Source organism: Melanostigma gelatinosum, assembly GCF_949748355.1.
Source record: "Melanostigma gelatinosum genome assembly, chromosome: 2".
NCBI lineage: Eukaryota > Metazoa > Chordata > Actinopteri > Perciformes > Zoarcidae > Melanostigma > Melanostigma gelatinosum.
Genome location: NC_136635.1, coordinates 31,186,647 through 31,212,376, shown reverse-complemented (window position 1 = coordinate 31,212,376; position 25,730 = coordinate 31,186,647). Strand labels below are relative to the sequence as shown.

General features: G+C 42.1%; 2 protein-coding genes across 2 annotated transcripts in view; one reads left to right on the top strand and one right to left on the bottom strand.

Moving 5' to 3' along the window:
- The window catches only part of iqgap1 (IQ motif containing GTPase activating protein 1), a 45,922-nt gene extending 25,677 nt beyond the window's left edge, over positions 1–20,245 (bottom strand). Inside the window, exons 1-2 of the mRNA XM_079289253.1 lie at positions 20,009–20,245; positions 18,820–18,922 (exon numbers count right to left, since the gene is read on the bottom strand). Coding sequence (XP_079145379.1) covers positions 18,820–18,922; positions 20,009–20,054 — 149 coding nt within the window. The 5' untranslated portion in view covers positions 20,055–20,245. The remainder of the gene's footprint in view (positions 1–18,819; positions 18,923–20,008) is intronic.
- A 2,116-nt stretch (positions 20,246–22,361) lies between these two features.
- Positions 22,362–23,976, top strand: cartl (cocaine- and amphetamine-regulated transcript-like; the record flags this gene model as incomplete). Its single annotated transcript, XM_079282222.1, has 3 exons — positions 22,362–22,499; positions 23,335–23,412; positions 23,869–23,976. 3 exons carry the CDS (start codon positions 22,362–22,364, stop codon positions 23,974–23,976), a joined length of 324 nt encoding a protein of 107 aa, XP_079138348.1.
- Between the last annotated feature and the right edge of the window lie 1,754 nt (positions 23,977–25,730).

Sequence of the window (25,730 nt, the reverse complement as noted above, 5' to 3'; positions counted from 1 at the left end):
ACCGGCCTGAACATGAAGAACATCTGAAAGCTTTGACGGGAGTCTGTGGAGCAGAGGCGGGTAGTTGTGGGACCCTGGTCAGAGCTGGACGATTGGCCAGTCTGTGTTTGAGGGGCGGGACTTAGCAAAAGGTCAAATATATATCCAATTCAATAAACACCATCGATTTGGACGACTGGGTCAGAGGTTGCTGCCGAAGAAGAGTTTCTTTACTTTTCTTTTAGAACTAATCTGTGTGAAAAGTGCAGAAAATCTTCCTCAATTGTAATTCTCCTTTATTCCACCTTATTGACATCACCTGTGTGCCTTTTCTTATTTAATTACACAACAGAGAAAAGGTCAGAAGTACATTTTTAACTAATGTGGGTATTTTGTTCTTTGCCTGAACCAACAGTATAGTCTTAATGTAGTTGCCTACAAAGCAACATGGACGGTGGCGTCTTCCCTGCTTTAGTAAGGCCTCCAAATATCAGCTCGGATTATTAAGAAAACCTTGAGTTTATCATCTGGAATTTCACAGTGTGACGTCAAACATGGCCTCTCTCTTTTCATCTGCTAAGAAAACACTCCCACTCTTCTGTAAGTAAGGTCTTTGTCAAGCAACAACAAGGTTAACTATATCCTGAGTAAGATTAAAAGATTCCTTTCCTCCAACAGACAGCCCCCCCCCCCTTACCCAAACACACACATTAGTATTAAAGCTTACAAACTTGTTCAATTCTTGTTGGGACATTTGGTCCTCGTACAGACACATGAAAACACACCCACGCGTTGCAGCGCAGGGCCAGCTAACACACCGCTAGCACACAGCTGAAACAACTTCCCCGCCAGGAAGTGGTGACATGGGGTCTCCAGACAGGCCGGCTATTGAGGCGGAGGTGGCCGACCCCATGGCGCAGGGGCCCGGGCCTGCCAGCCGGGGAACAACCCCCTCCTTTCACTCCAGGCTGGAGCAGTGAAAGGCTCCATAAAGACTTGCTCACTTATGGCTCTTTCATCAGGGCTACACGCCCTTTTTCCAGGCTAGCACAAACACAGACACACCCTCCACTTCACCAGCAAGAAACAGCAGCGCTGGGATATCTGAACGTCGACAACTGGATTCCAACGGCAGCGCAGAACGCCGCAAGATGTGTCACGTTGTAATTATTAGGATACCGACAGACATGTCTACAACCAACTAACCACAAATATGAAAGCGCTGTCTGGAATTACTCAAATAGCAGATGAGAGATTTGAAGCTGCCACAGCTTCATCTGGGACAAGCTACGTTAAGGCTGTATCTACCGTACAGATCAACGGGCTACACATTCACATCTGTCATTTTATCCTGTTCGACATGTGTTTGAAGTCGTCATAATTGACATATGAATTTTTGAGCTGTGGCCAAAAAAACCAACAAAAAAAACGTGTTTTGTGAGGTCACAGCGACCTTTGACCTCCATTTCTAATCAGTGCATTCTTGAGTCCAGGTAGACGTTTGAGCCATAAAGACATTCTCCTCCAGGCGTGCATGTTCATGAGAATGGGACGGACAAAAACATGTTAAAAATGTTGACATCACCCTCCTTATGATTGCACAACTCGGATACATAGCTGCAAATGTATCCAAATAAAATGTGACATCAATCAAACTAGCCAATTAAAAAGGTTAAAACGAAATGCAAATCAGGTGGAAAATCAACACTGCATCACTGTAATGAAACCAAACTGGTAGCAAAATGGCTGCAAATCCAACATCACCAGCAGTTAAAGTATGTAATATACAATACTAATTATTATAGAATCAATGAAGCCAATAAAAAGGGAACTATATAGCCAGTGTCATTTGTTTATATCGGGTTTATCTCATGAATTTCTGCTTATATGGAACAAAATAAGAACTACGTGCTACGTAAATACTGTGCAAGTATCAAATTGCTCAATCTGCGGACAAAATGCACACAGACTCCAACTATCCAGACGCCGACAGAAAAATAAAGAGTTCTTTGAACATTAATTAAACCATGTAAACATGTGTTCTAGTGGAAACCCAAAATACATGGATGAACCTGAAAATGAGCACGACAAGCCTCCAACATTCATCCCATTATGTTAGCATGATGTGAACGAGGAGGTTTGGATCCTAAATCGAGTCAGAAATCAATAAACAGCTGGACTCAAGTGTTAATAACCTGCGTGAGAGAGTGTGTGCTGGACCATTGTAGAAGGCTTTTGGTCAATTATACTGTAAACCCATAATAAACTAGAGGGGCATCCACCAACGCCACTTCTACCCCGTGATTTGGATTCACTCCAGATGTTTATGGTTTCTTCCATGGCTCACGCTCCACCCTCCCACCAAGTTTCATGAAAATCGGGCCAGTAGCTTTTATGTAATCCTGCTGACAATCAAACCAAACCGAAAACAAAGGACTGGAATGAACCACGATCACGTCTCTGCATCAATGCATCATCCTCATCGCGCGCGCCGACAGGAAGCTGAAGTGAGCGTCGAGTTCAGAGGTCGGTCTCATAGGAAGGAGGTCCGCTACTGACCGCCGTCTCTGCAGGAAGGACGCTCAGACACCTCGCCAGCAGTTTGTCTCCGGCTGCTGTCGAGGTGCATCCTCTGCTCTCCTGCACAGTCGGAATGCTAAAAACCTCCTTCTGCAGCATAACTCGACTGGGGGGGGTCTGTTTTAACCATGAATAATCTTTGGACTTTACTTACTTCCTCTTTCCCAGGTTTCACTCTTGAGTCACAGGCACAGCGCATCCGCTGCAGTTAATGTTTAATAACAGCAAATCTTACACGAACAGACCACAAGCCTCATGATTGTAACGCTAGTTTTGTTCTCTTGTGCCTCTCAGGGAGCGGATAATGTAGCCAACGAGGTTTCACTGCCTCAGTGTCCGTACGTTGGATCAGGACTGCAGAGAAACAATGACGAGGTATCTAAAACTGGAGATTGTGTTGTTTCAACAGCATTTAAATGACCAAATGTTAATAAGTAGAAAGTCCTCCATAGTAAAATGTGCAAATAATGTTTTTCCACCAGAATTAGCGCAAAATGAGTGCACATATAAAAGTTATGCTAACTGGGAAGTAATGCCATGGATATGGGAATTGTCATGTCAGCATCTTAGTCAGATGATGTTAAATCACGTTAAGTTAATATTAATAGATTGCATAGTTATGCAATCTATTGACACACAGTTTGACTATGAATCTACCATCAGAAACCTAAAAAGAAACAAGTGACAGGACTGTCATTTTAAATTATGCAGCATTAAAATAAACATTTTCCAGTTGTTATTTTGTGGCACTAGAAAGAAGCAATGTTGAAGACTTCCTAGCATCCCACTGACTTTAACCAGAAAAAAACCCGAACTTATTTGGTAAATGAGGTTACAGAGAACAAATAAAAGCTTTAATTGACTTTAATTAAACATTACCACTGAAATGTTTCCCGCTAAACTGAGAGAAACACATGACAGAGACAAAGTGCTGCCACAACAGATGTAGCCGTTACTCATTAGTATGCAGAGAAGGCAAACTTCTCGTTGCTGTTTCACAATAAAAGCCTTGTTAAAGTAGCAGGAAGTAGTTAATAGCTGGTTAGTCATAGTGCTGAAACAATTAACTGATTTGTTGTTGTTAAAAAGAAAAGTGAGAAGTTACTGCTTTTCTCTGTATTACGCTCATGAACGGAACACCTTGTTGTTCAGGACTGTGTCAGGAAAAACAAGAAATATGACGACTTCATTTTGGGATTTGGGAAGTTGTAATGACTTTTTTTGTAAAAATAGCACATATTAAAGTTACCAATTTTTCACCAACAGGATTCTCTGACACTATCGTGGGTCGACGGAAGAAAACGTTGCACATTTTAAAGCTAAAATGCATCAATCTGGTGCACTTTGAGAGCAAAATGAAGAGGCTGTAGAAGTATGAAGAACTTTGTGCTCTGAAAGACAATTGTGTGCTCTCCCGCTGGAAGCCAACAGCGACACCCCGGTGCTGGTGGACCAGGACGTATTGCTGGAGAAAAGGGAGGCACGGGAGAACCAGAACCAGGACTGAGAACAGACACTGCTGCAGTAAAATGAGAGGTGTTAAAGGGAGTCTGGTCCACGGAACCACTACCACTTTAGTCCACGGGGACCAAGAAAACCAACACAGAGTTCCTTTAAGTTATGAGTTAATAATCATCTATTTCAGGGCTCGTAGCTTTGGTTAAAAACTTAAAGACAAGTCGTCTCCACATTTGGATATATTCCACCTTTCTGTGAGGTGAAGTTTACCTTAAACCTTAAACCAAGGCTCAGCCAACGCATGCACCCCGCCCTCCACTTCAACCTGCAGCCAAGCCAAAGAAACCCCCTACTGTACACAAATACACATTCTCATTACGTCCAGAAACACACCAGGCAGGGCATAACAAGGCCAAACATAATGCTAATTGTACACAACAATGTCCTGCACTGTGCTGTCCCTGACATCATAAACGGGTCTGACAGGGGAAAGGAGGAAGTGCTGGAAAGGCAAATCATGTGCGGTGAGCTTTATCTGGCAGCAGCAGCACAATGTCGAGGTACAGACCCCCCCCCTCACCCCCCCGCTTTCTGTTTCCTGTTAACCGCCCACCTCCTCCATTGTGATGTGTAATTAAAGACAGAGCTTCAAGAGAAGTCTGGTTTACACTGAGGTTTGTGATTTCCCCACACAGAGAACGCCCACAAAGCACAAAGGGAAGGGATGGAGCAAAAACAAGGACAACCATGACGAGAGGCAACACAGAAAACAAGGTTCAGCGAGAGCCAAGATGTCCATTACACGCTTTGCTGCAACGCTGGAATCTGTTGCACCAACTGGCCTCGTCCTCCCGGCTCAACAAGCCGGCAGCAGCCGAGCTCCTCGCTCGCTGTGTTGCAGTGGAGGAAATAATCGAGCATGTTTAGGGCTGTTTTTCTCCTCCACAGCTGGTGACCAGCTTTGACCTCTTCGTGAACCTTTGGCGAAAGCTTGTGAGAAAAACCTCTTTCAGTACAAATCAAGACTGATTATCTTGATATTCTACTATTCATAAAGACAGTAAATGCCTTTTTGTGTTTTTAATTTGCACGCCAATGTATTTCTTAAAACTATTGAGTACTTTTTTTGGTGGAAACGCTTCATCAAGACGGCAAAACTTTATTACTCCTTTCAACTCGACGAAGGCAGCGGAGACCAGATCCACTCCTTCCATTCTTACTTTTCACAATAAAAGCCCGAGACATATATTCGCACGTGAGAAATTCGCCTTTTCTTGTCGTTTATTTGTCACCGCCGGCCAGAAACGTCCCCAACAAAGCAAAATAAGAAAATATACAGGCAGAGGGCAGCAGGGTCTCTGCAGATCAAGACACCAACACACACTTCTAGGGTCACAAGGACTGATTGATGGGGATTGTATCCGCCTATACACTGCTTTTGCTGTTCTCTTTACTGGATAATCTACCTCATCAGCGAGAATCAAAATCATCGACGTAGTACACATTGCCGTAATATCTGAGTACACAGGGTGAAAAATGATGGGAACCACAAATTTAAGCAAATAATCAATAAAAAAAGTTAACACTTATGACTTATAACACTTATGACACTTATGATTATGACTCATTATGAATTCTTAATTATGAATCATTAAACACTTTTATTATATCTACTGAACACAGTTCTTTGCTCAAATTTCTTACATGAGCTCTGGGGCCTTTTTCTTACAAATGGACTTCTTTGAAAATGAGTAATTTGTTCAAATTTAGTTTCAGTAAACATCGTGCAGAAATAAGGTTATAGAAAGTCATACGTGCTCATTTATACAAACACTTTTTTTTTCATGTGAGTCATTCCTGTGTCAGCTCTCAGCCACTGACGAGTTTCGTCACCGTGACCGATTCAAAAACCGATCCCGGGGCTGTGACGGATATCCACCCGGGAAGAGTCACTTGTGGTCTCAGGTTTCACAGACGGCCAGGTGAGAGTCTGTGGAGGAGGGGCGGGGCCTGCAGGCCCTTTATGGAGCACCGATCCCTCTTCCCTTTCATTCCCACATTCTCAACTGTTGACTGAGTGCGAGTCCTGGGAGGCCTCGGCAGGTAACGTTTACACAGCAACCAGAATACGGCCTGCAGCGGGGCAGACGTGGACCTCGAAGGCATCGTCGTGGCACTTCCATGTAAATCTACGGTGAAACTCTAACAGTGACCTACTGTATTAAAGCAATGCATTCTGGGATTCATACCCAACCGTTTCTTTTCACAGTTATTTACTGCTTACCACTGACACGTTAGTGTACATTTAGATTACAATAAGTTACTGTATTTCTCCCAGACAGGAGATATACTGTACATGCTGCCACTGACATGCTGTGATTACAGTAGCTTACTGTAGATATTGCTGCCAGTAATTTACTGTAATTTGGTTTGGCTGGTTTACAGATACTGGATGAATCGTCATTACATTCAGCACAGACATTCATGGGCATCAAGGAATAAATGAAACCCTGACGTTTCATCTGGAGTCGCCGCATAGCCTCAGGCCCCCGAGGACAGATCGTATCACTCTTGGGCCACATTGTTCTCCTCGTAGCAAAACAATGTGGGGACACGAGATTACATCACATTCATTGCAGCAGCGGCTGTACACAAGAGTCTTTGGAAACTGTTTGAAAACAGGAAATTACAGGCAAATGGCCGGAGCTCGAGGAGGAACTGAGCCGGTCGCGCAGTGAAGAGTGACATTGAGAGGACCGAGCTTAAAACTGATGTCGCTACAGTTAGAATGTTTTACACAATAAAAACTGCGGTGAGCCAACTGTAACAACTAGACGGCATTAATGCGGGTCGCCTGCTCGTGTATTTTGTCGTGGTTATCAGCCCCTAATAAAGATCACATCCATTTGCCACTTGCCCGATTGTGCAACTGCATGAGGCATTGCACTTGCCCGAACACAGAGTTTACTTGCCCCGCCCAAGCAGGGAAGCATTAATGTCGAACCCCGCCGTGAACATGAATTCACCTAATCAACTTCTCACGAGTGTTGTGAGTGCGATGACATCCTTCATATCTAACCCTGAGGATGAAAGACTCTCCTGCATGATGGAGTAAAGATAAAACAGAGATTATCTCCGTTTGCTGTGAAGGATTATCTGATTATCTCGCTCTGTCACAGCCGTCTCTTTATGCAAACGGTTCCTTTCAGGGAGGATTAAAACACGGAGACGCTCCGCAATCCAGCATGCTTCCCAAACTTGAAAGAAGCAGTGACGCAAGTAGTGACAGGGTGTGTTGAAACGTGTCAAAACTTAATACATGGTGATACGTTTACGGCTTTTCTGTGTCGGTCTGCAGCTGAAAGGCTGATCCAGTCTGAATACTGTAATAGCTGCATGTCAAAGTCACACTACAGTGTTTAGCTACGACAGCAGCATGGAGAACAGTAGGAGGTACAACAGTCTCAAAGATGCAATCACAGGAGCACACACATGTTAAAATCACGGGTTCCTGCAGGTAGAGCATCCCGGTCAGTACCGGGATCTCTATTCACAGTATGCAACCCTATTTCTCACCACTTTGTAAATGGCATCAAACTCAATGTAAGCAGACGGATCTCAAAGCCACGGTTGGAAATCTTCTTCAAAAATGTTTCAATATATTAAAAACTATCTGGTATCTGTGGCTATTAATAATAAACCCGTCCAATAACTTCCTTTGGCCCAGAATAAAACGATTGGAAGGGCTACCTGCCGAAAGACAACTGTGAATACGAACAACTATCATTCATTCATTTTGTCTACGTCCTCCAGTCTTACACAAACACAAACAAGACACAAACGATTACATTTCTCCAGACTAGCTCAGTAAAGAGCGGTTTTCTTTTCTCCTCATAACTGCTTCATTTATACGTTTCACATCTCAGTTTTTGTGCATCATCCATATTTACAAAATCAATATCTAGTGTTATGTTAAAATACAGATTCTCCAAACAAACCAAAATGTAGCTTTTCATTATGATCATTTTAGGGGAGTGGCTTCGGAGGGGGGCCTGAAGGGGCGGGACTTGGCAACTTTTGAAACTAATTAATGCTGCCAGCTGCTTTCACTGGGAAAGAGTTGGCAGTACTGCTGTGTTTTTAGGTTGATCATTTAAAAACTCTTTCTCAAGAGCACCAACCGTCGCTTTAAAAGGAGTGTTTCAACTCATTTTGATTTCAAGAAAACAACAACAACAAAACTAAACGTAAACCCAAGAAATCAAATAATTCCAAAACAAAACAAAGCAATATCTAACTGTCAACTGTCAATGGCGTAACCCAATAACAATACAGCCGTGCTGTTTGTGCCATTCCTCCAAACAGCATCAAGGATCTCGCCGCGGGCTCAATGCTGATCATTCTTTAGTGTCACTTACTTTGACACACACACACACACGTTTTAAAAAGTGCATGTGTTTTCTGTGACTCAGCCGTTTGTCAACATTCACTCAAAACAGATCGTGTTTCTTTCAGTTCAGCGGTCACACAAACACTGTGACGCTGTGACATGACGGGACTGTGGAGAGAACACCGTCAGGTCAACAGCATTGTTCCGTTCACTTTAACCTGAATAAGCTCTTTGGTGTCCGGCTGTCGTGATGTGTTGTTTATTGTCTTATCTGTTGTAGTTCATCTGTGTTTGAATGTGACCTCGGGTTTGTCTTTATGTCTTTCTGTTGTTGTAGATTGTGTTCTGCTTTCACTTTGTCAACTCTGCTTTTAAAAAGGTTTCATATAAAAAAGTTATTATTATTATAGTCAGCAAACTCAATGAAGATGCAATGCATCTGTGTCATAACACTGAACAGAATCATATTTAAACACTTAAATAAGACATTTACAGTCCTGGTCCCAGGCTCCCCATCATGAAGTCACAATATCTTTAAGTGATACTGAACCAAACACACAAAAGACATAAAACATGTTCATAAAATACAACGGGTTTCTTCTCACCGTGCTATTTAGTTTGCGCTGCTGTTCTCTAATAAGTAACTGATGTTTCACACAGATGGAATCACGAGGCTTTGTCCTGTCGGCAGGATGCAGTGCAGATTCATGTAACTCATTTGCATGTTGTGTGTTTTTTTCTGAATCAAACTGCAGCTCTGCTCGAGTATTTTTCGACACAAAGAAGCGAGAGTTTGCCATCGCAGCCTCAATCTGTCTTTGTGTTTCTCCCACAGTCACGACCAGACGGGAAAAGGAGCTTTTCCCGTTATTCATCAGTCTGCTCAGGAGCATGCAAATACCAATGTAAATACAAGTATTCTGTTAAAAGACAAATGTAGACACCTCGACTGTATACGGTGTATTTGGAATAGTCAAATAGTCTCTGAGTGTGGAAGGTTTCGCACCACTAAAGTGTAAAAGTCACGTATATTTAAAAACAACTCTAAAACTGGTGTTTTAACCAGAACAGACTCTACCAGAGAGAGTCGGGTGTGTTTTGATTATTTGGTTGTTGTTCTTTTAAAGTACTTTTAAGACCACCAATTTACAAAAGTGGATATATTTTCCCTCGAATCCTTGAACTTTGATGAAATTCCATGGTTACAGGGAACCCTGTCATTTAAAGAAATTACACAAAACAGTAATTAGACAGCGTTTTACCTCCAGACCTGAATGTGAACCACCCTCTCAGGAAAAGGAAAAAGAAAACACAGGCACTGCTGACGGAGGAAGGATGAAGACCATCAGTGACGAGGTACATGAGGAGTATTTGGGGAATGGGAGAGACAGACTCGACTTATTATACATCACATCATCGTCTCCCTCTACTCATCACAGGACCTCACACGTCTGAACAAGGACTCCTCCAGCTGTGGTCGGGACGGAGGAGGAAGAGGAGGAGGAGGAGGAGGAGGAGGAGGAGGAGGAGGAGGAGGAGGAGGAAGAGGAGGAGGAGGAGGAGGAGGAGAAGCTCAACACAAACACACTGGAACTAGTTTCTAAAGGTCGTTAGTTTCACGTCAAAGTCCACCACCTGTTATTTCTACTGCTGATATCTGAATGATTTTTTTACAGCAGCGTGATTTATTCAAATTAAAGTATTTTCTTTACGTTGTACTTTTAAAGTCTTTTTGTGCACATTCTTGTGCTGATTTTATGTTTTGGTGACCCGTCATAAAGACAATGTTTCACCCTGGTGGACGTTAAAGTTCTATGCTATGCTATTCTATGCTATGCTATGGCTGCTTGATTACGTAATAAATACGTAAATACCTCGATTTCGATATTGTAGAGTTGACTATTTGGCAAAATATTTACACATTGAGTTTTTTTAAAATAAATCATCAGTAATTTGGATATAATGACAAAGTGGGTAAAGACAAATAAGACGTTTTTTAAAGGAAATGTTAATTCATTCATTCAGCAAGTTAAATAAGTTCATTGTAATTCGTGATGACATCACTGGAACCAGTGGGTCCAGTGATGCTGCTACACCAGACGGACCAGGTCACACAATCAACCCCGCCCCCCCCCCCCCCATTTCAACCTCATTAGCCCCTGAGAGTGCACATAACGTACAGATAGATAGAAGGTCAGTTTGTCAAGAGGATACACATCAATGAACCCATCAGCTGATCTTAAAGAGACAGTACTGGCAATTTAAGATAATCGATGAGTCGGTTATCATGGAAAGACAAAAAGCTGATTCCAGCTTCCTCAATGTGACACTTTGTAGCGTCTTTATTGGTCGGACAAAATCAGCAATTTGAAAACATTATAGATTAAACAAGTTAGCAAAAAAAGTATTCGCAGATTAATTGGTTTCTTAATTTTTTTCCCCATTTAAAGGGGCTTTCTTTGGGGTGAGTTTTTACTTTTTCCAGCAACAAAACCACTCGGTTAGGTTTAGGTAAAGATCGTCGTTTGGGTTGAAATAACCGCGGAAGTGCCGTTACTGAAGTACCGGTACACAAGTACTTCAGTAACGATGAATGAACCGTCTGTTGGACCCATCCACCTCCACTACCACCTGCCTGGTTTCTTTCGTAGGTATTGCTACAAATGCCGGATCAGACCAGCCCGCCCATAACCTGAAGCACATATCTCGTATTGTAAAAGCAACGAACAGATCGCAGAGCATTCAAATATGGCGTGATAGCCTCGTCGGCAACATGGAAATGAACGCGATAACACAGAGTTCGCATCTGTCTGCTGAGAGAAAGAGAGAGTGCAGTCATCAGTCATTTTAAAACAGTGACGGAGCCACAATGCGTTCCTGCAGCTGCACTCTCACACACCCTGCTGTGCACCTGTCAGAGGCATTCCCGTCATACCAGTGTGCATCGACACACACTCCCAGCATCCCCCCCCCCTGCAGGCTCAGGTGTTCCCCTCCTCACACCAATGTTTTCTCAAACGCACCGAATCTTTCAGGTTTCGCTAAAAGCAGTGGCGGGCCGTGCATGTTATACCTGGGCCTTCTGTGCTGTCCTACTGAGCTACGGTTATTTGTTTCTATTGGTGCAATAATACACATATTCATATTAAACCGTTTGGTACGAGGCTTACGAACCGACCAATACGTTTGAATAATACTAGTGCATTTTGAAAATGCAGAAGCTTAAATTGTGGGAAATATTATGAACCAGTCACATAAAATGTCAAGCATGACAAATCAATCCAGCAACACTGCAGCACTAGAGCGCGAGCCATTCATATTATTCATGAAAAACGACACGATAGACAAATGAACAGTTACTGCAGATGTAAAAAAAAAGAAGAAAAGAAACGCAGCGAACGAACACCGGCCGGCGAACGTTATTCGTTATAAATTATAATACATGGAGTGTATTTGTGAAAAACGATAAAATAGCTTTAACTTTGTGATTCTGTTTAGGCCAGCAGAGAAGGCTTAGCTGGCCCTGACGGCCCACCACTGTTCAAAAGTCAAAGTTAATGGTCAGTGTTTCCCTGATGTCACAGTTCTAGTGTGAAGATGTCGGCCATATTGCAACCTTTTGCATTCCTGCTGATGCAAATTCAACAAATGCACTTCTGTTTTATCATTGTCTTACTTGTGTAGCGATTAGGCTACGAATAGGAGAAAGTCATGAAAGTCATTGCTACTACTACTACTCCAACAACTACTACTACTACAACAACTACTACGACTACTACTGCTACTACTAATACTACGAGTACTACTGCTACTACTACAACTACTACTACTGCTAGAACTACTACTACTACGACTACTACTACTGCTACTACAACAACTACTACTGCTACAACAACTACTACTACTACGACTACTACTACAACTACAACAACTACTACTACAAGCTTCGACCTTGATGAGAGAGTGCAGTCGCTTTGCTGCTTGCTCTTGCCTCTGCTTGCATTTTCGTGCATTTTCTTGCTTCAATTTGCCAGATATATCACATATATCTTGCCAGATATATCACATATATCACTCTTCAACGTTTGAGTGAAGACAAATCCAGAAAGTCGTCGAGCTATTTGGATTGTTGGCTCATGCTAACTAGCAGCTAAGTTAAAGCTAAGTAGCAGCAAGATGCCTCCCTTCTCCACGGATGACTACTACAAACTCCTACAGAAGATTGCAGTCTTGGAAACAAAAATCTACCAACTAGAAGTAAACGCGGAAGTAAATGGACTGTGTGGGAATGATACCACTCTACCATGGAGTCAAAACACTTGACAAATGCAAGCTAAGACACAGCTAACTAGCATAACCAGGCCTACCAAGAAACAGGAGGAGAGAGCAGATAATGAATCTTATGCGACTGACTGGCCTGCACTAGCACACGGGCAGAACTCCTCCTCAACCCCTGCACCCAGACGGACAAAGCCAAGGACAGCTCAGGAAAGTAAAACCTGCAAAATACCTCCACAACAACCAAGCCTACAACTTCAAAACAGATTTGCTCCATTGTCGCAGGATCATAAATCTCCATCTGATGACCTGGATAAGCAGCTATCTCCTCAAAGCAGGGTAAGAACTGAGAGTCAATGTGAGAAAAGGCCGCAGGCAAAGCTAGTGACTGGGCCTGAGACTCTGATTGTTGGTGACTATGCTGTAAAAGATGTCAGAAAACTGTGCAGCAAGAACACCAAAATACTCTGCTTTCCGAAAGATATGGTCTCTGACATAAGAGACAAATTCCTGGACATCGTAGCTGACTATCCCACAGTGAAAAACATCATCGTGCATACAGGAAGCTGTGATATTGTGAAACAACAGTCTGAAGTTCTGAAGCGAGACTTTATTGATCTGTTAAACACAGTCAGCTCTGTCAAGGCTGAGGTGTTCATCAGTGGCCCTCTCCCACCAGTCAGAGGAGGAGATGAAGGATTCAGCAGGCTGTTTGCACTGAACGAATGGCTGTCAACTGCATGTGCTGACCATTCAGTACATTTTATCAACAATTTCTACCTTTTCTGGGAGCGCAGACATCTTTTTGCAGTGCATGGAATTTGCCTGAACAAGTCAGGGGTAAAACTGTTTACCTCGAACCTGTTTTTCTCCCTGCGTCACCCGTCTGTCCCTACTGCCAAGGACAAGATACAAGAGGAGTCTAAACACAAGATAACCACACAGCATCGCCATGGAGACCTTACGGGAAGGATACCCCCGCCTAACGACAGCCAAAAGGAGGAGTCTCCAACCTCATCATCAGAGACCGCCTCCGATCTCCCACTTTCCACACCCTTCCCAGACGCGGAGTCTTTACCTCCCTCCCCAGCACCTACTAAAAGTCCATACTTTGGACTGCAAAGTATGGACTTCCTAGACGAGGAGTCTTTACCTCCCTCCCCAGCACCTACTTCTATTTCGGGTCCATACTTTGGATCGCAATCCTCTCTCACACTCTCCCCATCCTCCCCCCACCTGGAGTTCACTGACCACATGGAAAAGCTGGTCATTGCTGGAACCAAACACACTCCTCTCCCCACTCCTCAACGGTACCACAATTGATATCTTCTGGGTCCAGGCTACAAGGCTAATGACACCAATGACTCTCTCCAGGAAAAGTCGGGGCCCTGTATGCAGCTAGCCATTTCAATTCCTGTCCTGCAAGTTTATAGAAAAAGAAAGGTGAGGCTGCGAAGAAACAATAGTAAACCTGCTAACTTATCAAACTTAGCATACATTCCTCGTCAGCCTGTCCAAATAAATTGGGCAAAGAAAGCTTTAACCACATTAAACTTAGCTTTATTAAATGTCAGGTCTCTGTCAGGAAAAACATTTTTAATCAATGATTTTATTGTTTGGCACAAACTGGACATTTTGTTTTTAACTGAAACTTGGTTAAATCAAGATAACAGTGCAGCTGTTCTTATTGAATCAACACCTCCCAACTTCAGTTTCATGAGCAAAACAAGAGCTCATAAGAAAGGAGGTGGAGTTGCTGTTTTATTTAATGATTCTCTTCAATGCAAGCAGATGTCCTTTGGTCATTTTAGTTCTTTTGAATATGTGGCTCTGAATTCCAATCAAGCTTTATACCTAAACATTTACAGACCGCCTAAATACTGTGCAACCTTCTTTGATGAGTTTACTGAACTGCTGTCTGTAATCTGTATTGATTTTGACTGTGTTGTTATTGTTGGTGATTTTAATATCCATGTTGATAATCCCCAGGACAGAGAGTCTATAGAACTATGTGGTGTCCTTGATAACTATGATCTGACTCAGCATGTGACAGGACCCACCCACAACAGGGGGCACACTCTGGACCTAATCATCACCAAAGGTGTAAACATTTCCAAGGTTGCTGTGACTGATGTTGCACTCTCTGACCATTTCTGTGTTTTCTTTGAGAGTGCAATCTCCTTGCACACAAATGTCCAAACCAAGGTTGTGACAAAGCGTTACATCTCTGAAAACACCAGTGAACTATTTATTCAGAAGTTCTCCTCCACACCAGCCCTCTCTTGCCTCTCAGTCAATGAGCTTGTAGATGGCTTCAATTCTAAAGTTAAAAATATTATTGATGCCATTGCACCCACTAAAGTGAAGGTTGTCTCGGGTAAGCAAAGATATCCTTGGAGAAATGCTACGCTGGTCAGAATAGAGAAACGAGAGTGTCAGAAAGCTGAGCGCAGGTGGCGAAAAACTAATCTCCAGGTTCACTGTGACATCTATAAAGAGAGACTTCGCAAATATAATTTGGAACTTAGAAATGCAAGGCAGTCATTCTTCTCTGACATCATAACCAAAAACAAGAACAATACACGCGCCTTATTTGCTACCGTCGACAGGCTAACAAACCCTCCAGTGTCGGTAGCTGCTGAGCTCCAATCCACCTGGGCATGCAATCAATTTGCCTCCTTTTTTACTGACAAAATTCAGAAAATTAGACAAGCAGTCAGTGCCTCCACACCAACCACAGGATATGTGTTGTCCCGATCTCTGAATAACATCCATTCAAATATCATGACACAATTTCATTCAATCGACCGTAGAAGCCTAGAAGACATCATACAACATCTGAAGTCATCCTCCTGCTGCTTGGATATTCTACCAACACACTTTTTCAAAAATATTTCAAGCTGCATGACCACTGATCTCTTACAAATTGTAAACACATCCCTTCTCTCAGGTGTCTTCCCACAAGCCATAAAAACTGCAGTTATTAAACCGCTCCTAAAGAAGGTTAGTTTAGACTCCGCAACGATGAAAAACTATAGGCAAATATCAAACCTCCATCAACCATCAAAAGTACTACGACTGCTACTACGGTACTAATACTACAACAACTACTACTACTACTACGACTACTAATACTACAACAACTACTACTACGACTACTACTACTGGTACTACAACAACTACTACTACTACTACGACTACTACTACTACAACAACTACTACTACGACTATTACTACTACTGCTACTAACGACTAACTAATTGTCAGCTTTTTATTCATTTTGTGGTTTCTATTCATGCCATATTCCTCCCAGAGTATTTTGTAGTGTGTTTTGTAGAGTGTTTTGTAACTTAGAAATAGTAACAGACAATTTTAGGTTTTTATATGCTACCTAAAAAGAGGCGAAGACTAAAGCAACAATTAATAGAAAGTTTGTGGGTTTGTTGTTTGATAAGTAATGAACAACAATTAAAAGTGATCACGCACACATCCACAAACCGCTGTCGGCCCACAAGAACACAGTAATGAAGATATAAATAAAGGTTTACACTCGCCGCTGCTAGTTTGACTCTGACGAACAGCTCAAAACTCAATATTGAGGTGCGAAAGAATCACACTTTTCACATTTGTTAATGCGCATTTTATATGAAAAAAGCTGTATGGAAACTGCTAAATTTGATTAAAACTTGCAAAAATAAGTTTTCTCGCTCGAGGTCGTTTGATCCTTTGTTGAACTAAAACCTTCCCAACTGTAAACAAGTTCCTGTAAACTTCGGTTTTTCTCTCCTATACAGAGTTAAATTGACAAATAACTATTTGTATCTCACCGTTGACAACCGTACATATTCTTTACAAAACAAGGTCCCATGGTGGTCAACAGGAAGGGGCGGGACTTTGCCTCTCTGTTCAGACGACATCAAACATTTCAGAACTTTTTGGCTTCTTTTGAAAATAAGATGAAAGGTTTTGCAGGATAAAAAAAGAAAGAAGTGACCCAGTTCATGGATGTCATTTCCTGAAATGTTTCTGAGAATTTTTGAGATGCGATTTCCTCGACGAAGAGATAAAATGATCATTAAAATGTTTCCTGTGATGTGTGAATGATTGTAGAACGTAACTTTATATTCAAACTTCTATCATTTAGTATTTGGAATTTGTAAAAAGGAGTTGTTGAGGTCTGTTCCTCAGTACACACACACACACACACTTGTGTGTGTGTGTGTGTGTGTGTGTGTGTGTGTGTGTGTGTGTGTGTGTGAGAGAGAGAGAGAGAGAGTGAGTGTGTGTGCGTGTGTGCGTGTGTGTGCGCGCGAGTGTGAGTGCGAGTGTGTGCGAGTGTGTGTGTGCGTGTGTGTACTGAGCGTGTTCACAGCCGTGTGTGTGATATCTGTCAGTGACTGTGGGTTGGAACCTCTCTGCTGGGCTTGCAGCTTCAAAAGAGGAAGGATTGTGCGTGACAGGAAGTGACTCGGTCGCTCGGTTGATTTGTGTGTTTCCCACTGTTGCCACAGAAAACCACAGTTGTCATAGCAACCTGTTCCGGTGTGTGACTGCCGGAGTCCGTGCTGCTGCAACGGTGCACGCTGCTCTGATTAATCACAGAAATAATAGCTGAGTGTCGGGTTTTTTCCGCTACTCTCACCTGCTCTGTTGTTATCATCTATCTGTGATCTCCAGGAAACTCCTGGACCGACCTGGTTAGTCTGAACGCATTGTTCCTCCACCTGACACCTCAGTCTGTGCTCTCGTTTGAAATTAATGAAAAAAAAAAAAAGAAGTGACAGAATGTCTCTAGACTCTCTTCATGTTCATGATTCCCCTTTTCTCACCACATCAGCGGTGTCAGCCAGGGTTCGCCCTCAAGAAGTGTGCGTGTCAGGGTGGAATTTGCAGTTTTTGAGCAAACCCAGTGAGCTGGTGCTGATTTCAGTTTGCTCAATGAAAGTAAACGCGTCATAGAATTATGTTTCGACAGGCTAATGGCTACTGAGTTAGCATTCTTTTGGCTAATAAGTGCATAATTAGTCGTCGGGGTAAAAAGAGGGGAGGAAGCAATAATCATGTTCATCCTAAATACAAGCCATCATAAGTAAATCTTATTTTGAACTAAAATATAAAACCATTACTTATAAATATAGATAACGGTCCGTACACTAGTCATGTTTTCATTCAATTGTCAAGCTAATTTTAAGAGAACTTTTGAAATGCTGCAAAAAAAGAAAAGAAGTTTCCTTCAGCTGGTTTGGAGCAATTGAAAAGAGAATTTTGTAAGACAAGAACATCTCATTTTGTCATAAAACTGATGTTCTCACACCAACAAACGGGTCTCAATTCTTCTTTCTCTTCCAGGCTGAGAAAGAGTCTCTGGATAGAAACACATCCGATGAGCTAACGTCCCATTTGTGCGTTGAACAAAGCTAAGTTAGCCACCTAGCTCGTAAGACAAGCTAACGGCTATATTGGTGTTGTACATCGTGCGAGAAGAGAAATGTTCGGTTTCAAACTGAGACTTTCATGATTTGCAAAATTATTGACAAACATCATTATGTGTAATTCACGACTCAATTCAAACTGGAACGAAAAAAAAAAAAACTTGTCTCTTGCCGTTGACTTCTGAACATAAACCTATAGGGACACCGGAAGGGGCGGGACTAAGCTTCTTTATGCAATTGACTTTGACAAAAAAAAAAGATGTCAAAATGATGCTTTAATGTGGAACGATCAGATCACAGAATGAGTGATCTCAATGCCAACGTTCAGCACGTTTTAGACTCTGTGTTACAACCAGCCTCGCCAAGAGGAGCGTCTCCTCCCTCAGCTGCATCTGTATAATAATAACCACACCGATGTTCACGTCACTGACCGGCAAAATAAACCTGGATGTCTGCCAGACTACATCTCTGCTCAGGGAGTCCTGATCTGACAGCCGCGCTCACTTTTAACCATGTTTAGAAGCTTTATACCTCACTGTGTGGAACTGTTTGTCAGGTAACATGCAACCAGAAGTTGCTGTAGTTCATAAAGACATGGACAAAGAAACCGTACTTTCACTGTATAATTCAATCCCCTCAAGGTTTCAGCGTCCTGCAGAGCTCCAGCCAGCTCGCCGGGGCCAAGCGTCCTCCAGCTCTTACCGTTTGGCTTCCTCCAGGTGACACAGGTACTCGTAGGCCATGTTCTGCTGCCGCTGCTCGTCCATCTCCTCCGCCGTGAGCCGCTCCACGCCATCCAGGACGGCTGGGGACGGAAAAAACAGGAATGGATGCTCGCAATGTAAGAAACATATGGCTGAACTTACACCGAAAGAGCAGAAAGAGTAATTGATGAGAGAAAACGGCTGTTTATTGACTTCTTCCTGGTTGCATAACCAGGAGAAACTTTCCATCCAGTCCCCCCGGCCTCTCCAGAGCCCCTCATATATACACAGGAGGTGTTTTACAAAGGAAACCAGCCTCTCCATTAGTGGCCAGTGAACACATGAGCTCATGGCTTTGTCCGCATGCTTATTAATACATATAATGCATACAACAATGCAGGGTATTGGGGGGGGGAGGGGGGCTGTGAGATTGCAGTGGAGCCGCCTGCAGAGAAATGTTCCCCACTGAAGTTTTTCCTCCCAATTTATGGAGAGGGGGGGGGGGGGAGGGGGGTCATTTCAGCCTCCTGTCACATCTGAGGTGGGAGAGCGGCAACACATCATCAACAGGTCTATCCTGATTTGAAATAGGATCTCACACTGTGGAAACTTGACAAACGTACTCTTATGCAGAAGTTTTACCCCAAAAAAAAGACGTGCCAGCTCTGCAAAATACTTCTTGTTTTTCATATTTGCTGAATAAAATGAGTGTGAAGTGTTATTGTGCAATCCCAATCAACTTTGCTCCCACAATCATTTAGACGTGTTTCTTTAAATCCATGGGCGGTGGTTTTTGAGTATTTCCTTTTTTATTTAAAACTGAAATACAAAACTTCTTAATTTAGAATATTCTGCCTTATGTTCTATATTTGGCACAAAGTATGTAACTTGTAGTTACTTAAAAAAAAAAAAAGAATAAAAAGTTGTGTAAACTCTAAACGCAGGCCTCGTTCCTTCTCCACCACGCGCTGCATTAGAATAAAAACGCGGAAGTCATAATTAAGCTGCAACCATGCTGTCAGAAATAAAATAAGAAACGACTCCGCGCGCTTTGTAAGAAACAACTTTCCTGAAGTTTTGGGAGCGTTTGCATGAAGCAGAGCGCTGATGCGGGAGCTGTGGCGGTAAAGAGGTGGAAGCCGCCCGCCTGGCATCTCAAGGTGAGCACAAGAAGAAGAAACACTTACAGCCATATCTCGGCCGGAGCCCGTCTGTCTCGTCAGAAGTTGACATCCTCCTCTCTGCGCTCCGCTCTTCGCTTCAGTACAACACAACAACAACTAAAAGTTTACGCACGGTTTGGACACTTTGGTTCCCAAACTCTCCGCAGCTTCAAATAAATAAAAAAAGCACTAGACAGCGACAGAAACCCGGGAGGACCTCTCGGCCCTGTAGTTCCTCTCTGCGCAGCTTGACTGGAGACTTTTTCGTCTTCTTCAAACCTCACTGATGTCACTGGGTGTGTTCTTCCTAATCCTGAAGTATGCGTTTCAGGAAACGGAGCTCTGCGGCCTCCAGAGCGGCCAAAACTGCAGGCGCAGCGACCCCTGCTGGCCGATAGAGACATGCGCCTGGAACCGGTTTCCAAACGGTGGTCCGAGGACCTTCACGGGGGCAGGATGTGTGGTTCACTTTCCAAAACATACTAAAAGCTCAGTGGATGAAAAATAATCTGGATTTGAAAATGATTTTGTAGATTAGTCAAAAGATGGAGAAGAAACCATAAAAAACAACCAAATGGATAATTTGAAAAATAATGATGTCTTTATGTAATCAGCTACTTTATTTTATTGTTTCAATTAGTTTAATTTAATTTAGAAAAACTTAATATAAAACTTTATTTTTTATTTTTGTATGCTTTGTATGATTTATTTAAATGCAATAAAAAATGTAATTCAAATAATCGTTTATTTATGTAATCAGTTATTTTATTTTTTTCTCTCACCTCTGTTTAATTGATTATTATTTTTATATGATCCTATTTTATTTGTTTTGATTTAACTTAAAACGCTACTTATATTATTATTATTATACCTCAAATTAACTCAGAAAAAAATGATTAAAACATTTTTATTGTTAACACAATTATGTTTTTTTGTATCTGTATAATTTCTTAAAATGCAATAAAAAGAAAATAATGATGTGGATGTGTCAGTTAAAGCTCTTCTGACTCTTGTGACTCAACCTGCAAGAATAATAAAAGCAGACAAAGAGCATCATAATGTGACATTAAGTGCATGAGGAGGTTTTATTTTATTAATAATAAATAAGAAGTTTAATTTCACCACATCAACGGACTTCTTCATCACAGGTATTCAACTGTTCTTTATCTTATCACATATATTCTCCCTTTGGGTTGAACATTTGACCAGAGCTCCAGAAACAGTAAGTGGTCGTTAAGTTAAGATTATACAGTCAACATTTTAAAACATGCTGAAACCTTTATTTAGTTACAGTCACACCAGTAAATACACTTTTAATTTGGCATACACAGCAGAGCCAAAACAAACCTGACAACAGTTCACAGGCAGATTGCACAGATTTCGCATTAAACATTTAAACATTACATATTTCATTTAAAACACATTTACACTGAATATATGACTAACAATACAAATAGAATGAACTCAATATCATGGAAACAATTGAGTTGAACAGTTAACTGAGTATAAAAGTCAACTGTATTTCACATTTTGTGGGGCTGATTGAACAGCTCGTGACGAATGTTTCATTAGAGGAGGTTCAGTGTTTAGAATCAGATTACATTTAAATTGAGATTAAGTGTTCAGAGCACAACAAATAAGTAATTATAATCAGACCAGAATCCATCTTTAGAAATTGGGCAATCAGATTATAATTAAATTGTCAAGATATAATTGGCCCTTCTTTAAGCCCCGCCCCTCGCTGCCACTCTGTCAGAGCTACGTTACCATGAGACCACACTGTCACTAACGCACTCCCTAAATCACCATTAAACAATGCCTCATTTACATATTTAAACATAACAATTTCAGAAAACTTGTAATATAAAAAATAAGTGTATTGATGTAATGGGTTTTCACGGTGATGTTTGTTCGTTAACACTGATTAACTCATTCATAATGATGACTTCAGGCAGATAAATAATGTATTCGTTGTAATAAATGATGGTGTTTTAATGAGTTTTTTGGCGCTCTAAGGTGTTTAATAAAGAGTGAAAACCTCATTTAAGGCCACGTCACGTGACCAGGTGTCTCCTTGTTCCATATGAACTCCTGATGGAACTGTTTTCTGGAGAGCTCGGCCTCATGCAGTCGTGTTCATATGTTCTAACTGTAACTAGACAATACAACAGGAGTGTTGTTGGGTTTATCCACCTCTGCCGACTACACTCTCCTGCATGTGGCCTCTCGGGCGGGGCTTAACGGGTCCGTATAAGAGAGCATGCAGGTCCGGTGGGTGGAGGGAGAATCTCCAGTGGACCTGCTGCGACCCCTCTTCTTCTTCTCCAGTCCTGATCTGCCTCCTCCTCTTCCTCCACCCACCACCGGGACCAGCACCATGGACAGCTCCGGGACGCTCCGCATGCTGCTGTTTGTCGGCCTGCTGTGCGTCATGTGTCGCGGCCAGTCGTCCCAGGAAGTCTCCGCAGAGGACTTCGGACTGGACAAACCCGAGCCGGCCGCAGACAGAGACCTGGTCAGTATGTGAACAGCTGCACTGATGTTAGTTTATGGAGGAATCCACAGATTGAGATCACCGACGACACTTTGGTCACGTTTCCCGAAATCTTGGCAGAATAAATAACCTTTTTTTAAAAGGTTTTTGCAAAGATGTGTCAACATTTCAACGTTTCTTTTATTTGCATTTCATAGGAAAACCAAATGCATCCTGTTATTTAGTTCAGCTTTAGAGGTTTCGTCATGTAGCTTTAGAGGAAATAGACGTGCAGAAAACATTTCAAATAACTGTTAAATGTGTGTTTTTAAAGGAAGACAGATACAATAAATAACTAGATAGCAACATGAAACTTCTACCGTTGATTACTCACATTAAGACAATTGTTTTTTGTGTTACAAGTTTTCTAAAATGTTATGTTTGAATATGCAAATGAGGCATTATCTGATGGTAACTGTTGGTGAATTGAGGACAAATCTACAGGAGCAAAAAGACAAAGAGATACAATAAACATCTAAATGTGTATTTTTGATGTTTTTCCCCCACTAGTCTCATAGAGATACATGGACTTTTATTGAAAATATTCACTGACGAACCTTTTACACTCAGTGCAGCTGTTCATGTTCAAACCCATTGTGTTAACTCCAAGTGAACCGAATGTATCCGGTGGGAAAATGATGAACAAGACATCCAGAATATCTACTTTAGCTACGAAAGACACGCCATCTTGGGTTTAAAGGTGTCTTATAGCTTCAACGAAGAGTTATAGATTATACATGTGATACTGAGGGGGATATTTAAGAGTTAATCAGATGCACGTGCTCTGGTTTGACACTTTCTCTTTGCTTTCTGACAGATGGAAGCGCTGGAGGCTCTGCTGGGCAGGATGCGTAATCGGATTCCCTCCACGGAGAAAAGAGGAAGCATCGCACTGGTAACTTCACTTTATTCTCTGTATTCACGTGACGCAGCTCTTAATGCACCGTCGATGCATTTCCTGATACTGAAAGGCAGAATGTAATTCAGTGATCTGTTGAACAAAACTCCACTGATCTTTAATTGAGCCAGTTAGCAAAAGATACCGCGCAGGTAATTAAAAGTTAACAAGAAAATGCCAACAACAGTCTTTCACTCAATGCAATCACAGACTAATCAAGATATCGCTGCCCAGCTCTAATTAGAGGGGGGGGGGGGGTCATTAATGGTGAGGCCTATTCTAATGTGTCTTTATGTCACACACATTAACACAAATCACATGAAGGGAATGTAGAATATATACATTACGACGTTGCCAAACTTCACTGCACTTTCTGGAGTTTTTGCAACCTTTTTTTATGCAAAGTACCTGACTGTATATGTGTGAGTAACCTCCCCCCCCCCCTCCCCTCAGTGTGGGATGGGTGCCCGGTGCGCCATGAAGTTCGGGCCTCGCATCGGGAAGCTCTGTGACTGCGGCAGAGGAGCCAACTGCAACTCCTACCTGCTCAAGTGCATCTGAAGCACGAGGACTTCTTCTTCTCACGAACTCGGCGTCTCCAAACATCCTTCACAGCATCGGCACTGACAACAAACCATGACTCTCATCCCGTTGTCGTGTCGTCATTCATACCCATCATGCATTGCTGTTGTTTTGGCAGCTCTTGCCTGATGAGCATGGATTTGTATTGCTGACTTCTTGTTTACTGTAAGCATGTGAAGTGTTTCATGTTCAATAAACGCATTTATCAACACACATGTTTTGGTTGGATTTCCTTCTTTATGTTGACGTCGTTACATTTCATTGGCCCTTTGCAAACTACAGAGCCCACACTGTCACGAACTGCACTCACTGTGGAAATATGATCTCATCTTTGTACATTTCAGAGAGCAGCAGACAGACTCTACATGTGTTTGAAGGATATCAGTGAAAACAAGTTCAAAAGATGAAGATAGAAGCTCAAGTGTAAACATGAACCACCGCATCACCTGGAGGTCCAACACAAGCGATAGAGACCAAAAGCGTTCCTTGGACCAGGCTGTGAACAAACAGGTTGATTTCTGCTGTGAAGCTGCTCATGTCCACATGGAGCTCTGTGGGGATTCGACTCGCTGCTGGAGCCACAAGTCTCCGTTTTAAGGAACTGCACATGGTTATGGTCCACTTTTACATAAATGTAACGTTTTAAGAAGAAGAATGTGTGGCACACAAACACCTGCAGACACTTTTGTCTGACTTCTTTTCAAATCCCTCACACGAACTGCACCAAACGGATGTCGTATCAGGTGTTTCACTCTTTTGAATATGAAATCTCTGACCAAGTTGACTTGCTGAGTAAAAACCCAATTCAACCGCCACATAAAATAAGCATATATTACACACGCGCACATACATACAGCTTTGTAATACGTCACAATAAAGCATAACTTCTCCCTTCTCACATCTTTAACTCCACAATGTTCATGAAAAGATGTAAAGGGACTTCCTCAAAACATTCTACCTATAATTCATCTTTTCCATTGACATATTTCCTAACCTTTCTTTATACTTGGTACATTAGAGTTCTTCTGCTATTGCAATAAGACGTTTTCCGTGTAAGACGTCCATGTCTGATGAATATTCCTTTCCTTTCAGTCGGACATCTTCAGGATGTAAATGTAGTCTAAACGTGATGGCTGGTATGATACATTCATATTCCTACAAGTCACATCTTTCCAAAGGGTCCTAATGTGTTCACATTCCCAAATATAGTGTAACAAAGTACCTTTAAGAACATTACATTTCACACACACTGTGTGAGTATCATTGTATGTGTGCATAAGGTGCATTCTCCACTTGTAATGTACTTTCAGTCAACACACGATTGAACCCTTGAGATCCTTTTTGCTTCCAGGAGTCGTGCGGTATTTTGTGACATCAGTTTACCAAACAACAACAAATAAACTCTCTCCTCCGCTTATGACAGTTGAATGGAAAACTCCTGCTGGAGGTGGAGCCAAAGGCAAAATATCACAAAGAGCACAACCCTCAGCATGAGAGGGGAACATTTCTGGAGCCAAAACATGTTTTGTTCTTAAAGCTGAAATTGTTTCAGAAACTCTTTTCCTCAACTGGCCTTTCTTAAAGTTGGACTCGCCACTGCTGCACGCATTAACACCTCAGCTTGTTTTATAGTTCATTCAGTTCTGCTGGGCTTCACCACAAACTGTGACGCATGAAAGCGAAGCATCCAGCTGTGACAAAAAGCCATGCTTATTCAAAATGATGAAAAGAAT